The sequence below is a fragment of the Atta colombica genome, unplaced genomic scaffold (assembly GCF_001594045.1).
Source record: "Atta colombica isolate Treedump-2 unplaced genomic scaffold, Acol1.0 scaffold145, whole genome shotgun sequence".
Classification (NCBI taxonomy): Eukaryota; Metazoa; Arthropoda; class Insecta; order Hymenoptera; family Formicidae; genus Atta; species Atta colombica.
Window position 1 is genome coordinate 1,054,548 of NW_017259234.1, and position 15,759 is coordinate 1,070,306.

The following is a 15,759-nucleotide window of genomic DNA, read 5'->3' on the forward strand; positions in this document are numbered from 1 at the left end:
TCTAGTAGTAATCTTTTTAGCTTTTTAATTACTTGTAAATTACATTCGTTATATCCGAAGAACTTTTATCTAATTGTAAGCATAATTGGTATTACTCTTTTACTAACAAACTTGTACCAAAAATGGTTATGTCACATGAATATTTATCGAATTATTTCAATAAAATAAAAGTGATATTCCATAAGTGATTTCCTTCTCTTTTTCTGCAAAAATTCAATACTTAATTTTATTGGCCAATTTTATATTGAGAAGTATTAATGAACTATTTACTTTCAATATTGAAAGCACTGAATAACAGAAACACTCGAAGTAAAATATTTAAAATAAATATGTTAAATACTATCTTCCAGTATTATAAATTTCTATAGTAAAGAATAATAATACTGCAGAGTAATTAAAGATATTCGTGTTTAACAGATATATTCTCTGTTGAAAATAAGAATAATCTCTTTTTTTTATTAATTTGTCCTTTTTTGGATTTCTAATTTCTGGTTTCTGAATGCAGGGCGATCACGTACCGGAACACGTGGGACCACCAGTGGCTTGCTGTTGCGTCAAGCTCGTTGATGTTCCGGAGATGGAGTACTTCGCGACGAACAATCAGGGTGAGGTGTGCGTCAAGGGTACTAACGTCTTCATGGGATATTACAAGGATCCGGAAAAAACTGCTGAGGTTATCGATGAACAGGGATGGCATCACACAGGAGACATCGGCATGTGGCAGCCTGTAATTACATTTATTCCATTCCGTAGCGATATATCTTAGCAATCTCTCATTAACAATATATCTTTAAATCTTTATTAATAATACACATGATAGAGGACTGTTCGACTTAATTTTTTTATTAGAAATAGCACTGATTAGTGAGCGTTATTTCATATACATCCTGTATGTATATTTTAGAAACGAAATCAGAGATAGTTGAAATTGTTTTTTTTTTAATAATAATTAAGATAAGATAGTGGAAAAATTAATAAATGAATAATAGATAATAGATAAATTATAAAAGATAATTAAGCTTATAAGTTAAAGTATAAGTTAAGCTTATAAATTAAAATAAATATTTTTTATATTTATTGAATTGCTTTCAGAATGGAACATTAAAGATAATCGATCGAAAGAAGCATATCTTTAAGCTATCGCAAGGGGAATATATCGTGCCGGAAAAGATTGAAAACATTTACATACGCAGCCAATATGTACAACAAGTATTCGTCCACGGAGAATCATTGAAATCTTGTATCATAGCAATAGTAGTACCAGACGTAGATGTAATTAAATGTTGGGCAGTAGAGAATGGCATACCTGGTACACTGAGCGTTCTGTGCGTCAATCCAGAAGTAAAAAAACTAATCCTCGATGACATGTTAGCATGGGGAAAAGAAGCTGGTCTGAAATCCTTTGAACAAGTATATTATCGTTCCTTATTTTCTTTTTCTATCTTTTTTTTCTTTTATTCAAAAAATTCAGACGTTCAAATTCCATTTGATCTCATCTGTATTCTTGGCTATAAATATAAAGCACTTTCACAAATTGATGTAAATGTCTTACATCTAACGAAAAATAAATTTAAAAACTGTTATATCGAAAAGTATTATTTTAAAAATAATATTTATTTTTATAACAATTTTAATATTTTATTAATTTTCTTTTGATTTTTATTATTGCCTTTTCCATACAAGAAATTGAGAGTATTTTATACTTATGGCCAAGATTGATTGTAATTGAGTTTTGTGGTAGATGTAAATGCAAAAATTTTAAGTGTAAAACCTGAAAGAGTCTGATAATTTGAAAATCCTGATTATTTGCTTCGCAGGTAAAGGATATTTATCTCCATCCAGATCCGTTCTCGGTACAAAATGGGCTTTTAACACCAACGTTGAAATCGAAACGGCCTCAATTGAAAGCGTACTTTAAACCACAGATAGAGGATCTCTATCAACAATTGGACTGACCAGACTGAGCGATTGTGCTATCGCTTGTCTGCACCAGCACTGAACGCAAAAGAAAGACGTTCGATGGTAGAAATGGAAGCAAAGCGCCTTTCCTCGCCGCTGTTCTCTCACCGGTCACTATTGTCATCGAATATTTGCGCGTTAATCCTCGAGATACTTTTATTATATTATCATTTTCACGGGTACATTAGGGACGCAGATGAAAAAAAAAGCACCATTTAAGCTAATTAAGGTAAATGATAACATAACAAGTAATAAAAGAAGTTATTATTAGGCGCGTTTAGTTTCTCTTTCTCTCAATTACAAGCATCCTTGGATATTTTCGATAATGGATGTATTTACAATTCAATCCTTATCCACGCATACTTCAATAATGTACACAGTGACTGTTATTTTCGTGTAAGAGGCGAATTATAGAATGCATTTTTAATGGTAGAGTCACAGTGAACTCACCCGATTATGGCTCAGGTCAAAATTACAACAATTAGTACGTAGTTGTTAACTTGAACAGATAATATTTCCTCAAATATTACCCTGAAGAGGTAATATTTCGATGCGTGTGCCCAATAATCGACACGCAACGTCGAAAATTTTGAATATTACTTAATAAATACATTTCTTGTTGAATATATTTTGTGGTTCGGAATATCTTTAGAAATTTGAACCGTTGATCAAGATTCTCGGATAACAAATTCAAATGGTTTTACGATCCTTTCCAAAATACTTGAAAATATTGTATTTGTGATAATCATTTATGATTATAATTTTAGTTCAATATGATTTTAGTTAATTAACTTCGACGCGCAAAGTTAACTTGGAGGAGAATCGTAAAATCGTTTTATAATTTACCTTACAGGGATGGGTCAATATTTTTTTATACAAGACTTTATATAATAATTAAACGGGGTCTTTTGTTCTTGTTTGATGACATTTTGCCAGTTTTGCTTAAGGTACTGACTTTAATAAGATAAGAGATCATAATTCAGTCGTCTGATGCTTGTCAGATTAATAAAAGAATAAATGTGTAGTAAAGACTGATGTCTTCTAAGGCAAAATGTGACAAACAAGTACAAGAAAGTTGGATAGACGATATAATACAGGATTACCTCACAATTTGATAGAAATAACATTTTAAAGAGTCTCTGATAATAAATACAACTTCCAAACCACATCTGGTGGATCTGGCCGAAGAAAAAAATGTTTGTTCTCTTTAACTCTTAAAACTATAGTATATCACAATGCACGCAACGATTATAAGCACTAATGCTACTCCTGCCAAAATAATTCTCTGTTGAAGGCTCCGAAAGATCATTCCTGATAATAATCGAGACCCTCGCCCCAACTCTGCATCTGTTTCGCGTAACTGAAACAAAAAACATTATGATTTTGTGTTTTTTTCTCTTTAAATATAATTCACGTAAAAACTATGAGTTATAGCACACAAGAAAACTTAAGCAATAAGAATAGTAAAGCCAATGCACACAAAAAACGTGAAGTATTAAGACATAAGCGAATTGACTAATCACAATAGAGAACGTAAAGAATTGATCAATCACAGTCAAATATTCTCATTCGTTTGTGATTGATTAATTCTTACAATTACAACCACTTTACAACTATGAGCTTAAGACAATAACCTTACATTCTCTATTGTTGATTGGTTGATTTATTGCTTACGTTTTAAGCTCATTCTATAATTATGTAAACATAGTTATAAACCTTATATATACAATTATATATATAATTGCGTAAGCGTAATTGTAAGTGGTTATAGTTGTAAGAATTGACCAATCACAATCGAATATTTTTCTCGTATTGTGATTGATCAATTCTTACAACTACAACCATTTACAACTACGCTTACGCAATTGTAGAATGGGCTTAAGCAAGGCTAAGTCCATAACTTTGCTTTAAGAGGCTGTAAGCTGTAAGCTGTAAGTTGTAAGTGACGATATATCGGCAATAAAACTTATGCTTTTAGATAAAAATTGGGTTTTGCTCAATTCGCTTAAATCTAATGGTTAAGGCTTAAAAAGTTTAACTGCGCAGTCTAACTGCACAAAAACAGTTCGAAGACAAAAATTATTATCATTTAATCTCTTTTGACTTATGACTTAAGGCCTTTTAAAACAAGAATATGGACCGAGACTGTAGTTGTAATTGATCAATCATAGTTGAATATTCTCCTCTTGTTCAACTATGATTAGTTAATTCTTACAACTATGTTTACGCAATTGTAGAATAGGCTTTATTATTTTACGTTTTTGCTTGTATCACAGGCTTTATTGCTTACGTTATTGCCTTATATTCTCTATTGTGATTGGCATATTCACTTGTTGTTTATGTTTTACCGCTTACGCTTTTCTGAATGCCATGAACTTTAATCTCTTACGTAAATCTCTGACTTTAATCTCTTATGTAAAGAACTTACTCTTCCTCTGCTCCGTTGTATTGTCTCTCGCTGTTCGTGAAGCTCCTTCAACACTTGAGAACCGATCTCCTCAGTCTCCAATGCCATACGATAACCATTCTGTAACGTTCGCCCTGATCGTTCTATTCTTTCAGAGGCATCCAATAGTCTTTTCCTTTGATCTTCTGTTACATTATTGTCCCAAGACTCTTCTACTGTGATTTCTGTAACATCCTCCTTTGGTTTCTTTGCTATTTGAAATTCTTGCGTCAAGCGTTTCAATTCCGCTCTGTGACTCTCTACGCGACCACGTAGACGGTCGCGTGCTGTTCCGTTCATCCCACGAACCTCCAATTCCATTTGCTCCAGCTGCAAATTATAAATAATTTTTTTATTTGAGACAAATATTTTATAAGGGAGCATCCCAAATAAAGGCGAACGAAATAAAACATATCTCATAGACACAATTGTTCCTAATTCTGTCAGTCTTTTATTAGTTAAAATGTATAAATTCTAAATGTTATTTTAAACTGATTGCTCTTTAATTAAAATCAATCCTCAATTTATTTTTATAATATTTTTATAATATTTACTTTGAATATTTTTGGAAACAGATATAAATCAATTTAATCTTGTAAAAATCCATTTAAAATTAAACAAAAAGTGAACTTTTATCTCTGAAATTGGAAGTTTTAAAATGTTTAGTGGATCGATTAAAAAAACAACTGCCTTATTTTAAGAAAAAATGGATTATAAATCGATTAAATTCACATATAAAAATAAATAATAAATATAAAGTAATAAGAGTCCAAAATAATAAGATTTTTACAGAAAAAATCTTTTTAAATGATTTGTGGTCTCAAATTTAATTTTATTCATGTTGTCATTTCTATCAATTAAAAATTAATTTTAATTTTGGTTTCACTTATTTTTTATCATCTAAGAATTAAAAAAAAATATAGAGTAAATTAAACCAAGATTAAAGTTAATTTACATTGATAGAAATTGGACTTAAATGTATCACTCTATTAAACAAACTAAGCCATAAAACTTCTGAAGCTGATGCCAAAATTTTTAACACAGTTACTGACGTTGAGTCTGTAAAATTCATTTAATTTATTAAAAGATCAAGCTTAAAGATCAAAAAGGCATTAATTAATTTCAAAAAATCAAAATGACTCATAAAAAAGAATGAATAACAAGTATATTTTAATAAATATACTAAATATATATTTCAATAAATATAATTTAAATATAATTTAAATTTAATATAATATAAAGAAAATTGACTATTTTTGACAAAGAAATATTGAATAGTCAATATTTCTTTCAATCAATCAGTCCAATAGATTAGTTAGTTCTAGAGAATTATTAATCAACATTCAATTAGATCTAATATTGAGGGGTTTATATACATTATCTCTTTGAAGCTATAGGAGCATATTTTACAAGTATATAGATAAGATGTTGTATGAAGTTTGGCTAGATGTGCTTTATTACAAAGTTATAAATATCAAATGAATCAACATGAAATAAAAAACAATGGATTTTTTATTGTACAGAATACGAAAGTGTATATTTTTTGTTGGAAAGATCAAACGTGTTTACCTCATGTATATTCACATCATATTTAATATCTCTAAATAATTCAGTATCATTTTGATCTAAATCAAGGTATGAATATGATATTCAACATAACAATTCCACTGGTATCATAAAATAGTAACAGCAATCAAAATGCCAATATTTGTTTGCAATGAAGTCCAGCCAAACTTTAAAGACCATTTTTTTCTTATTTCCACTTATAGAATATATTCCTGCAATTTGTCCGTTAAATTATGAAACAGCTTGTATATTCCGTAAAGTATCTCGATCTTTCACAAGTACTATGAACTGCGCGAATAATTTTTCTAACCCTATGTTACACGACCGATTGGCAGTTGGTGAATCGAGATCTAGCGTCACACACAATCAGTCCATCATTTTAATTGAGAGAAGGGAGAGGGAATGCAAATTAAATTACCAGCTCCTGTGCCTCCTCGATTTGCCGGTCCACATCCTGGACGAAGGCTTTTTTCTCACCTACAAATTACGTCACACATATCGATTATTGCCCTTTAACATTGACTTTGCGCGACAGTTACGTGTCAGTTGGATTATCATACGACACACGCGACGCCTCTTTGATCGTCGCCTCGACGATGTTTCTTACCGCCACTCTGGACTCTAATCCGGCCAATTTTCGCAGTGATGTCAGCTGTCAGAACGGCGTACTGCTGCTCGTAGTTATCAACGAGCGACGCCATCTTGGACACATGGATATGCCATCGACTACTGACTCAAGCCAGATGGCAATTTCGATCATTATTCCGACTGATGTGAACAGGCACAATCAAAGTCACTAGATTATAAAGTATCGCAATTGATTTCAGAAATGCCGCGTAAAAATGGCCGAAGAAGTACACGATTTAAATAGTACACATAAAAATGCTCATGCGATGATCACACGTGCCATATGTACTTTTGTTTTTCCTGAACAGTTCTGAACTGTACTTACACGTATCCTTCGTGCACTTTTATGCAAAATTTCTACAAACAAATCTTCGACAAATAAATCTGTATTAAATTAAAGAACATAAATTAAAGAACATAAATTGAGCATTCGTACATATTCTTTTGTTCATAAATAAACTAATTACAACTAAAAAACATTGATTTACATACTTGACGGCTTCATTTTCCCAAATAAAGCACGTAATACAAATGCATAAATTTGAAATAACCGTGTGAAAATGGATGCAAGTTTGCGGTAGTTTATAGATCTAGACTTTTTTTAGATTAAGATGTCATTATATGCAAGCGTCGAGTATCTGCGCAGAAGATTACTGCTGATTATTGCGCAGAAGTTTGAATCTCCAGACTCCTGCGTAATAATCTTTTGCGCAGCTTCTTGACGCAAAATGATAAATTATGAGAGGTTATGTTTTGATATACATTCGCATTAATATTCGGACATCATAATAATAAAGAAACTGTTATTTTTGAAATATAATTTTTATAGGATTAAGAAATTTACGGTTTTATAATCATTGGAAATGCTCATTATAGATGTAAAAAACATTTTCATTATTTAACTAATATAATTTTCAATAAAAAAAATATGTAAATAATATATATTAAATAAGTTAATCCTTAATTTTAGAATCGCAAAAATATTCGGACACTTAATATATATATTTACTTAATCCTCGAAAATCAAATTAATTTCTTTACTCGTTTACCGTAAAGTAAGTCATAAAATATGTGACTTATTTCACGTTGAATTGTTAACCTAATTTCCCCAAGATCAACAAGTTAACAGTGAAAATGAGACGTAAAGGCAAAAATAGTTCATTTGATAAACGCCAATTTGTTATTTTTTATTATAAAAAAGGTAAATCATATCGAGAAATCGATAAATTAATAAATTTGAGTAAGAGTACGGTAGCTGATTGTAAAAAGATATATTCATGAAGATCGCATTGAATCAATATCTCAGAAAGAACGTTCAAAATTACTTGATGAAATAAAATTACTTCATGAAATAAAAATTATTAGGAAAATAAAAGTAAATCCAGGATTAAGTGACCTTAGAATTATACGAAGAGACTAGCAAGAATATACATCCTGATACAGTTCATCGAGCATTAAAAGAAAATAATTACAATGGTAGAGTTGCTTGGTAAAAAGCCGTTTATAAATGAAGCGAATCGGAAGAAAAGATTAATTTTCGCTAAGGAATTTATTTCTAAAGAACAAATATGGTGGAATGATATAATATTCGCTGATAAAAGCAAATTTAACATTTTTGAATCTGACGGACGAAAAATGATATGGCGAAAAGCAAACGAAGAATTCAAATTGAAAAATTTGAAGCCAACTATGACACACGGCGATAGAAATTTAATGGTTTGGGATTGTATTTCAAGTAAAGGGGTGAATTAGTTTTCATTCGATGGAATTTTAGATAAAAATATTTAAGTATTCTAAAAGACAATTTAATAAAAAGTGCTAATAATATAAATATACGAGGTAGTTCCAAATTTTATCAAGACAATGATGAAAACATAAATCGCGAATAATGCAAGGATATTTATTATACAACTGTCCAAAAGTATTACATCCTCCACCATAGTCACCAGATTTAAATTCCATAGAAAATTTATGGATTTTATTTTTTTATAGATCATAATATTCGGATTATGCAAGATCAAAAGAAGAACTAAAATTACGATTAAAAGAGGAATGAACACGCATTACACCAGATTATTTAACAAAAATTATTTCTAATATACTTAAATGTTTACAGCATATTATTAAACAAAAAGATTATCCAACAAAGTATTAAAATTATTATCATTTCGTTTATATATATTTATATTATATGTTGTTAAGTGTCCGAATATTTTTGCGATATCAGAATTAAGCAAAATTCTGTCTATAGTTTAATATATTCAAAACTGTATCATATAATGGTAGAAATAAAATTTATATTTCTAATAACTATAATGAATTTTTCAATTTAAAACAAAAGTTGTAAATTTCTTATTCCAACAAAAATTATGTTTAGAAGATAATAATTTTTAAAGTATCATGATATCCGAATATTAATGCGAGTAACTGTACATTACTATCCTAACATATAATGCTTAAAATTTATACTTATTTACATTAAACAGTGTAAACTGATTCCACTATCAATATATCTCGTACATTAAATTCAATTACAATAAAATTATTAAATATATCACTGCGCATGCTCTGATGCTTGATGCTGACGCTGCATGTAAAGGCATCTTTACTTTTTGGATCGTTGTGTCCTCTCTTAGGTTTCTTTCTGTACTATCTACTTGCATCGTGGTATATACATACATACATAACAGTGCGCGTTCGCGAGCAACTTTATGGCGTGCCGGCCGTCGCCACGATCGTCACTCATTAACAGTCGAAATGAAGATGGCCGCCGAGGTGAGGTGGCTTTTCGTTTTCCTCGTGTCCTGCGGTGTATCATTGTGCCGCGGCGAGGCGCCGCATCGGAAATTCGAGTACAAATATTCTTTCAAACCACCGTATCTCGCGCAGAAGGACGGCAGCGTACCTTTCTGGGAATACGGCGGAAGTAAGTACTTTCACACCGCATTAAAGGGACGTATAACCTAAACCGACACCTGTCGCTCTGACTGCAATCTTCCGTATGTTACTCCGGCGGCGCCGATCTGGACGATGCAGCGTGATGACCCGCGATTTTTTCGCATCCTCGAGCGACCGCCACTTTCTCACTTTCGATTTGCTGACGCACTTGCATAATTTCCCGCCGCATTGACTATCTTAAAAGCGATCAAAACACTGATGACGTCGACGTATATGTGTACGCGCTTCTCGCTCGCACATGCCACTGAAATAAAATGACTATAAGGCACGAAATTGCAATAATTTTACAGTCAAATTAGATACATCTAATTAGAGACTTCTGAGAGTTGCTAACATTCGATGATTATTTTTTTTTCTACTAATATAGTTCAGTTGGATGCGAGAATGAAGATTGAAGAGAAAGATAAAATTATATTTAATTAATGATAAAAAAAGTATTATTGAAAAATATGGAGAAAAATTCCTCTTTTATGTAAAGAAATATTTTGGAATAACATTCTAAGAAAATATTTAATAGTAATGCTAAACATTGCTATATTATGTTGATTTTATAATTAAACATATGTTTATTGAAGGTGTCAATCTTAATATTATTTTCTATCTGGTTTCAAATACAATATGTCTAAAGAAATATTTATTAGAAATGTTAAATATCACTACACTGTATTGATTTTAATTTAACATATGTTTTATTTGTCTCTTACAAAGATATAATAGCAATCTTAATAAAGTATTTTCTATTTGGTTTCAAATATCCAATATAAATAATATAACAAATGTAATATAATCATTTTCTTCTAAAAACACATTTATGTATATATTTTAAATATTTAATGAAAATGATAAAAAAAAATATTAAACTCAGTTACTATATAAAGGCATATCCAGAATATTTGAAAATTGTGCAGCATTTATAGAAACTGGAGAAATGAGGTACTGGATGTAGAAAAAAAAGTTAAATGGTCAAAATATTCTTTTCCTTATCTAATTGTCAGTTTGTGTGGAAAAAAGGTGGTAACAATCATTTTTGCATCATACTTGCATAGGAATATTTTAACATATTTTAACATATTTTTAATTAAAATATCTTAAAATGCATCTTCAACAGTTCATTTCTTTAGTTTTGTTATTTTTATCTCTATATTAAATACGATTAATAATAATTTTTTGAAAAAAGTATTTTTTGTAACTTTTGTAATAGTTTAAAAAATTGGCTCTTGTTCATTATTAAATATTTTTTGTAATTTACAATTTTTGGCAATTCTACTGTATACAAGGTTCTTCTTTAAATTTTTCAAAATGAAGATTTTATACGTTTACTGTAATCAGTGTATTGTCAAAAATTAGAGTCACATTAACATTAACATTAACATTAACATTAGGAGTATGCTACTGTATTCTTGTACAATAATGATGGAAATAAAAATACATGCGATAACGAGGATTAAAAAAGATTGCTTTGTATAAAGAAATATCTGATAATAATATTTTAAAGAAGTATTTAATAGTAATGCTAAAAAACATTGCTGTATTATGTTGATTTTAATTACAGACATGTTTAATTTATTTCTTATAAAGATAACAATCTTAATATTATTTTCTATCTGATTTAATATATAATATGTCTAATATAAATATTACACATATATAAATGTAATATAAATGTAATATATTCGTCTTTTCTTCTAAAAACACTTTTATATTTTAAATTGCAGATGCCATTGCTAGTGCAGAAAATGTCAGAGTAGCACCATCACTTAGAAGCCAAAAAGGTTTGTGTGCAAATCTCATATATAAACATACTATTATATTTAAAGCTTTTTAAGGAATAAATTATTAAAAGTAATTTTTATGAGGTTTATGTGTGCAAAATGTAAAATATTGATTTTTCAAGTTATACATTATAAAATGGACGATTTGCAACAATTTTGTAAGAGATTTATAAAATATATTGTTTAGGTGCAATATGGGTGAAACAACCCACAATTTTCGACTGGTGGGAGGTAGAATTAGTATTCCGAATAAGCGGACGTGGAAGGATAGGAGCGGATGGTTTGGCATTCTGGTACACAAGCGATAAGGGATTTTATAATGGCTCCGTTTTCGGCAGCTCAGATCTTTGGACGGGTTTGGGAATTTTCTTTGACTCGTTCGATAATGACAATAAGCATAATAATCCATACATCATGGCGATAGTCAATGATGGCACAAAGGCCTTTGATCACATAAAGTAAATTACGTTCTTCTTAACAACATACATATGACTTGCATATTTAAACTAATTTTATGTAATTTGTGTTTCATTCCGTTCTTAAATAGTGACGGTTCTACGCAACAATTATCAGGCTGTTTGCGAGATTTCCGCAATAAACCATTTGCCACACGAGCGCGAATAGAGTATTATATGAATTCGTTAACTGTGAGTATACTGGACATTTTTCTAGCTGGTTTTTATTTTGACATTTCTCATTTGATTGGTCTTTTTTCTATTCAAGCTGTTATTCCATAACGGTATGACGAATAATGATCAAGATTATGATATATGTTTCCGAGCTGACAACATTATATTACCGAAAAATGGATATTTTGGAATTTCTGCCGCTACTGGTATGCATATAAAAAGTATTAAAGTAATTAATACTGATGTATACTGATGTAATTGCATATCGCATGTTTTTATATGTTTCTGATTATCTAGGTGGCCTGGCTGATGACCATGACATCTTATATTTTCTTACTACTTCTCTGCATCCTCCCGGACAGCTTCCAGTGGATGGGAATAAAGTTTCTATAGAAGAACAAGCTAAACTCCAACAGGAATACTTAGACTACCAAAAAAAATTAGATGAACAAAAAGAGGAATACCAAAAGTAAGAAAATGCAACAATGTTTTTACAATACTAGACTAAGTCTCAATATTGATATATTATTCTAACAGAGAACATCCAGAAAGTCAAAAGATGGAATATGATGAGTATTTTGAAACGGAGAATCAAAGAGAATTACGGCAGATATTCCATGGACAAAGCCAGATGTTTGAAGTTTTACGCGATCTTCACAGGAAATTAGATGAAATTGTTGGAAGACAAGAGAGAGTTTTGGGTTTAGTATCTCAAATTGGACAAGGAGGTAAATTGCCAATTACAATTGATTAAATCTGAGATTACAAGCGCATAAGTTATTTAAAAAGATTTTTTTGTAAAAGTTTTATTGTTCTAAACTTTTATATTATTATTTTTTTATATATCATTTTTATATATTATTTTTTTATATATGAATTTATAGTCTTTTTCTCAAAATGGGACAATTGCTTCTTAATTCATCCATTCCTGAAATCTTTAGTTTTCCAAAAAATTAAAAAAATATATATATAAAAAAAATTCATCAATTCTGTTTTTGGATTTGACATGAATTTTTAAAAGATTTAAATATATTTAATTTATTTACAAAAATATTTAAATACTAAAAAGTTATAAAAATAAATTGATTAAGGAGAAATTGATATTAATTAAAGCAATAAAATTAAGATAACATTTAGAATTTGTAACTTTTAAATAACAAAAGATTCTAATTTATATCAAGGCAATATCATATATCATTTAATTTGATTTAAATGCATAATTAGGTGTGCAAGTTCAGGGCCAACCAGGACAGCAACCTGTGCTGATTGACACCATACGTCGACAGGAAGTCGAGGCTGTGCTAAATAATCAAAATATCATATTGAATACAGCTAGGGAAATTAAATCTTTTATGGGAGAAATTCATTCTAAGACTGAATCTATTCTTAATAATCAAGCACATGCCCCGACAGCGCAGGTTTTTATACTCTTTGTAATATCTAAAAACAACAGTCAAATTTCACAAAACTTTTCTGATATCAATAAATTTCATAGGTGCAGCCAATGGGATACGATTATCAGTCATTCATGACAGAGATGCGAGACGGACTTAATACATTAAAAAAGGATGTTAAAACTCCAGGAAGCACAGATTGTCCTAATTGTCTAACGACTACCGTGTTTTTACTGTTCATTGGGGTACAGATGATAATATTATTAGTGTACAGTCTTTATCGGTAATTATACACAATTGCAATACCTTAACAATTATTCACGTACAAAAAGAAAGAGCTATGTAATATAATTTTTTTTTCATTTTATAGGGACAATAAGGAAGCCCAGATGAAAAAACTCTACTAATGTACACACATTGTCCACATCGACAAATTTAAGATGCATTCTTGTTTGTATTATTTTTATTACTCGTTATTCGTATCTACGAAGTACGCGTGTTTCGACATTACATTTGTAAAATAACTTGCTCATCTGCTAAATTGATGTGAAATTGTATAGCATCCGTCGGATATTGCCTCACGAGGACATCTCGCGGTGATGTGACTCGCCGTTTGAAATATCTCCATTTAAATATCCATAAAAAAAATCAGAAGCCATCTCTATCACAGTGCAATGTGTGTTTAACGCTGTGCAATCTATATTACAATTGTCATATATTGACAAAATATTGGATTGGGATTTGGAAGAAATTTAATTTGGAGGTTACTTACGGATGAGTTAACCTGGGAGTTATTAAAGATGTCTCACGATTTTTTTTTGTATCGTTATATATAAATATATATAATATATATAGTTTTTTACTTGTCAATCGTCGCAAAACATATTTATCGTTACGCACACATCGTTTTTGTGGATTCTTCATTTATAATCGCTATAATATTAAAATCTCGTTAAAATCTCGTTATAACTTTCTGTATAAATCTTTGTACGATATTTTGTATCACGCATGTAGTACATGAATATACGGATTACTCTTTATTCTTAAGAACTGTCATTTCTTCGTCACTTGAGATCGTCGGCATTTCACTGCCGACGATCTCAACTGCGCCACTTAGAGCAAGGAGAGATTTATCATATGGCGTAGCTTTCAACACGTTATGTAACAATAACGATTTTGAATGTCGCCGCTCAGCTATTTCATCGGAGATTACTATTGTGGAAAGAATAAGCATTTGTGTGTTCTACAATCTATCCTGTCATGTAAACATGATTGTGTACAGTGAGACTGCGTTTTTGAACGCCACACGATAAAAGACCTCTGAGTAATGTATGTACGTGTGTAAGATGCATGAATAGAGTTATAGCGTACGGGAGCGAAATGGAGAGATCTCTAAATTCGTTATTCCCCTGCGTCATTGCATTTGTAAAAGTTTATTGAATATTGTATGTAGTTGTACGAGAGAAATCTGAGATAAAAAATACAAGAAGGATGGAAAATGAAAAAAAATGGATTAATTAACATTACATTGATTTTTATCCCTTTATATATGTTCAATTTAATCCTTTACACTTTAATTCTCAGACACTCAAAGAAAAAGACATAGTGATGATAATTACAAAGTATGTTACACACAAAACACACACACACACACACACGTGTGTGTGTGTGTGTGTGTGTGTGTGTGTGTGTATATATATATAATAGTACACACACATGTAGAGTGTCTGGTAAATTTTAACAAAGCGCTCGTGTATAGATAGGACAGACTAAATTGAGTCAAAAAGTCCTTTATCATTTTGCAATTTTCGCAATAGTTAACGAGATAATAATTATTAAAAATTGCCGAATTTTGGTCTTCAATAATTTTTTTCTCAAATATTATACTATCAATTTCACAGAAAAACTACAAAAGACAAAAATTGTTTATTTTCTTTTCATAGAATTTTTTATGAACTTTTCAGTATTGCATTTTTTTTACCAATATGAAAAAATACGGTGTTAAAAAATTCTGAAAAAATTCTCAAAACTTTATGAGAAAAAAATAAACAATTTTTATCTCTTGCTGTTTTTCTCTAATGTTGATAATATTTGAGTAAAAAATTATTTAAAATCAAAATTCAATGATTTTTAGTAATTTTTAGTAATTACTATCTTATTAATTATTTCGAAAATTGCAAAGTGATAGAGGGCTTTTCGACTCAGTTTAATCCGTTCTATATACACGAACGCTTTGACAAAACTTACCGGGCACTGTATATATAGTTGAATAAATTATTTTGTAGTTATTGCAGTTATAAAATAGTTTCTTCAAATAGGTGTACATATAAAATAATGTCTACATATAAAACTTATTATCCATCTATTAGTTATTATTATGTTTTTCTGATATAATTAATGCTTTGATT

At 30.0% G+C, this 15,759-nt stretch overlaps 3 protein-coding genes across 6 annotated transcripts in view; 2 read left to right on the plus strand and 1 right to left on the minus strand.

Annotated features, from left to right (window-relative positions):
- Positions 1-2,587, plus strand: part of LOC108685072 (long-chain-fatty-acid--CoA ligase 5) — a 44,663-nt gene extending 42,076 nt beyond the window's left edge. For all 4 annotated transcript variants that reach the window (XM_018189700.1, XM_018189701.1, XM_018189699.1 and 1 more), the window contains 3 exons: positions 506-727; positions 1,093-1,410; positions 1,818-2,587. In XM_018189700.1, coding sequence (XP_018045189.1) covers positions 506-727; positions 1,093-1,410; positions 1,818-1,955 — 678 coding nt within the window. In that variant the 3' untranslated portion in view covers positions 1,956-2,587. The remainder of the gene's footprint in view (positions 1-505; positions 728-1,092; positions 1,411-1,817) is intronic.
- Positions 2,588-2,901: 314 nt separating this feature from the next.
- On the minus strand, positions 2,902-6,692 carry LOC108685073 (vesicle transport through interaction with t-SNAREs homolog 1A). Its single transcript, XM_018189703.1, has 4 exons — positions 6,579-6,692; positions 6,390-6,448; positions 4,388-4,735; positions 2,902-3,319 (listed from the first exon to the last, which is right to left on the minus strand). The coding sequence occupies exons 1-4, from the start codon at positions 6,670-6,672 to the stop codon at positions 3,167-3,169; spliced, it is 654 nt and encodes a 217-aa protein (XP_018045192.1). The 5' UTR covers positions 6,673-6,692; the 3' UTR covers positions 2,902-3,166.
- A 2,584-nt stretch (positions 6,693-9,276) lies between these two features.
- Positions 9,277-14,860, plus strand: LOC108685044 (protein ERGIC-53). The gene is made up of 10 exons (XM_018189662.1): positions 9,277-9,524; positions 11,272-11,328; positions 11,516-11,786; positions 11,876-11,975; positions 12,052-12,163; positions 12,255-12,426; positions 12,495-12,685; positions 13,182-13,375; positions 13,453-13,634; positions 13,722-14,860. Exons 1-10 carry the CDS (start codon positions 9,356-9,358, stop codon positions 13,756-13,758), a joined length of 1,485 nt encoding a protein of 494 aa, XP_018045151.1. The 5' UTR covers positions 9,277-9,355; the 3' UTR covers positions 13,759-14,860.
- The last annotated feature ends 899 nt before the right edge of the window (positions 14,861-15,759 follow it).